Here is a 3,175-nt window from a genome sequence, read left to right as displayed (position 1 = left end):
TTCCAATTGTTATCTTTAGAGGCTTCTTCAAAATTTAACGGCTCACAATCTGAAAAATAGAGCAAAATTTATGATTTCTTCATCGGACGGATCGTTGTCATTGCCAACTTCATAATCTGCTAATCTAGTAGGTAGTCTCCGCTCTCTTTGCGATCTTCTAGATGATTCTGGTTGTTCAGATGTGTCAGGTTGCCTTTCTTCTACTTCATCACATGCATTTGGAATTATAGTTAGTTGCTTTTCTGTCTTTTTGTTCCAGTCCCACATGTCTTTCTCGTCAAACGTCACGTCTCTGCTGATGATCACTTTCTTTGATTCTGGATTATACAGCTTGTATGCTTTTGAGTCTGTGCTATAACCAATAAATATACACTTCTCGCCTTTGTCATCTAACTTCTTCCTTAATTGATCTGGTACATGGGCATAAGCGGTACACCCAAAGACTCTGAAATGATGAATGGAAGGCCGCTTTCCACTCCAAGCTTCCTCTGGAGTTTTATCATGAACACTCTTTGTTGGACACCTGTTTAAAATATGAACTGCTGTTGCAACTGCTTCTGCCCAAAATTCTTTAGGCATTTGTTTTGACTTGAGCATGCATCTGACCATATCCATGATGGTTCTATTCTTTCTTTCAGCAACTCCATTTTTTTGAGGAGTATATCTAGTTGTTAGTTGGTGTTGAATTCCGTGTTGCTTAAAGTATTCTGAACACGCAAGATATTCTGTTCCTCTGTCTGTTCTGAAAATTTTGATTTTACAGCCACTTTGTTTTTCGACAAACACCTTGAATGTCTTAAAGACATCACATGCTTCTGATTTCTGCTTCAGAAAATATACCCATGTATATCTACTAAAATCATCAATAAAAGTGATAAAGTACCTACTACCACCATTACTTGGAACTTCTACAGAACAGATATCTGAATGCACAATTTCAAGTAATATTCTGGCTCTCCATGACTTTCCTGTAGGGAATGGATCTCTATGCTTCTTTCCCAATTGACAAATCTCACAAACACAATTAGGAATATGAATCCGTAGTAGACCAGAAACAAGTCCTTTTCTTGACAAGTAGTTTAGGCCAGAAAAATGAAAGTACCCAAACCGCATATGCCACAACCAGTTATCATCAAGTATCACAGAACTCATGCAAGAGGGATTAACATGTTGAATTTTTAACGAAAACATTCTATTTGAAGTCATCTTTGCTTTATCAATGAACCTTCCATTGTTGTCAAATACAGTACAATATCCACGATAAGTTATCATCTTATATCCCTTCTCAGATAATTGCCCCATACTCAGTAAATTGTAATCAAGTTTAGGAGCATAGAAAACATCAGAAATATAACTTAGAGAACCATCTTTCAATCTAATTGGTATGTCCATCTTTCAATCTAATTGGTATGTGCCCTTTTCCTTCAATAGGGATCTTCGTACTATTACCAAATTTCAATAATAGTTTAACTGAATCATCTAGAGAAGAAAATAGCTCCTTTCTACCAGACATATGATTACTGCAAGCATTATCCAAGTACCATATATTTTCATCTTCAGCATATGAATTACTTGTAAAAAATAAAGTCTGAGTACCCGAATTATCATCAGTATTTTGATGCTGATTTTCTGCAACGTGTGCTTGATTGTTATCCACCATTTTGAATCTGCAATCTGCTGCTTTGTGTCCATACTTTCCACAATAAAAGCAGTTAAAATTGGTTCTTTCTTGATGAAAATTTCCTCGACCTCTTACTTGGTTGACAGGCCTGAAATTCATTCTACCTCTTCCTTGATTAGGTGGTGTAAAGTTATTGTAACTTCCTTGGTTGTAATTGCCACGACCTCTACCTCTGAAACTTCCTCTGCCTCTACTTTGAGAATTAAAACCACGACCTCGTCCTTCTTGTGTACGACTTGATTCTGCAACGTTGTTGAAATTCACTCGGCTTTTCAGGGCTTCTTCGGTTGATTTTTCTGACTTCTCCAGTATTCTACTGATGTGACTTTCCATGATTTCTTGCAATTCTACAATCGTCATAGTATCCATATCGTGGGACTCTAGTATCGTAGTCACCATATGGTCATACTTCATCGGCATGGTGCGAAGAATTTTCTCCACCACTTTGCTATCGGGCATATCTTCTCCATAGACTCTCGTCTTATTGACAAGGTCTGTAACACGAGTAAAATATTGCTCAACGGTTTCTGAGCTAGACATCTCATACCTTTCATATTCTCTTCTCAAAGACTGTAGCTTTGCTTTCTGAGCTTTATCTACGCCTTTATATGACAGTTTCAACGTGTTCCATGCTTCTTTTGCACTTTTAGCATTTGTTATTTTGCCAAACACCGTATAATCTACTCCTTGATGAATTTGAGATAGCGCCAATTGATCTCTCCTTTGTTGGGCAGCATCTGCTCCTTCTTGCAAACCCGGTTCAATGAAATTCCACAGGTTCTGGGCCTTCAAATGGGTAGACATCAAAGTCTCCCAATAACTATAATCGAGTTTTCCATCTAACTTGGGACCGGACCACACAATATTGAAAGTGTTTGCCATACTCACTCTATGAATAAACAACTATGTGAGAACTCTCTCACACCTCACAAATTCTAATCTCAAACACCAGGCGCTGGATTAACCAGCTCTGATACCAAATGTAAATATAATACCCACAACTAATTGGCCCTAGGATCACTCTCTCATATAAATGACACTATCATATTTTCTATCTCTCAAACTCACTAACACTCATAAAATAAACAAAGGAGAGAATTTTTACATTTCAAAACATACACTTTTCATTATGGAACACACAAAATATATAAGACATATGTACCTTTATATAGGCAATGCTTCCTACTAAAATAATAATTTATGAATCACAAATCAATTTTGTAATGACCACCATTTTATGAGTTGGCTTCATGAATCTTCTTTCAACTTGTATTCATGTAGTTTCCATAATATTCTAATTTCAATTTAATTTGATTTTGAATTTCTTCAATGTTGTAGAATGTTGTAGTTGTGCTATTCTCTTTAATGTTCTTCAAAGATCTTCAAGCTTCCAATATGTTAGCTTCTAGCAATATCTAGCCAATTGATGATTATTGTTCAACTCAAACTTTGCTTCTTCAATTCTTTAACCATGCTTCATGAAAATTCTAATCC

The 3,175-nt window shown here is 36.2% G+C and overlaps 1 protein-coding gene across 1 annotated transcript; it reads right to left on the bottom strand.

The window, feature by feature from the left end:
* Positions 1–1,395: 1,395 nt before the first annotated feature.
* On the bottom strand, positions 1,396–2,563 carry LOC112720964 (uncharacterized). Its single transcript, XM_025772056.1, has 2 exons — positions 1,597–2,563; positions 1,396–1,442 (listed from the first exon to the last, which is right to left on the bottom strand). Exons 1-2 carry the CDS (start codon positions 2,561–2,563, stop codon positions 1,396–1,398), a joined length of 1,014 nt encoding a protein of 337 aa, XP_025627841.1.
* Between the last annotated feature and the right edge of the window lie 612 nt (positions 2,564–3,175).

The sequence above is a fragment of the Arachis hypogaea genome, chromosome 11, assembly GCF_003086295.3.
Source record: "Arachis hypogaea cultivar Tifrunner chromosome 11, arahy.Tifrunner.gnm2.J5K5, whole genome shotgun sequence".
Lineage (NCBI taxonomy): Eukaryota > Viridiplantae > Streptophyta > Magnoliopsida > Fabales > Fabaceae > Arachis > Arachis hypogaea.
This window is presented reverse-complemented; position numbering and strand designations above follow the sequence as displayed.

Coding starts and splice junctions, on each gene's coding strand:
- LOC112720964 (XM_025772056.1), bottom strand. CDS start 2,563: ATGGCAAACACTTTCAATATTGTGTGGTCCGGTCCCAAGTTAGATGGA. Junction 1,443..1,596: donor AAATACTGATGATAATTCGG/GTACTCAGACTT, acceptor ATTTGGTAATAG/TACGAAGATCCCTATTGAAG.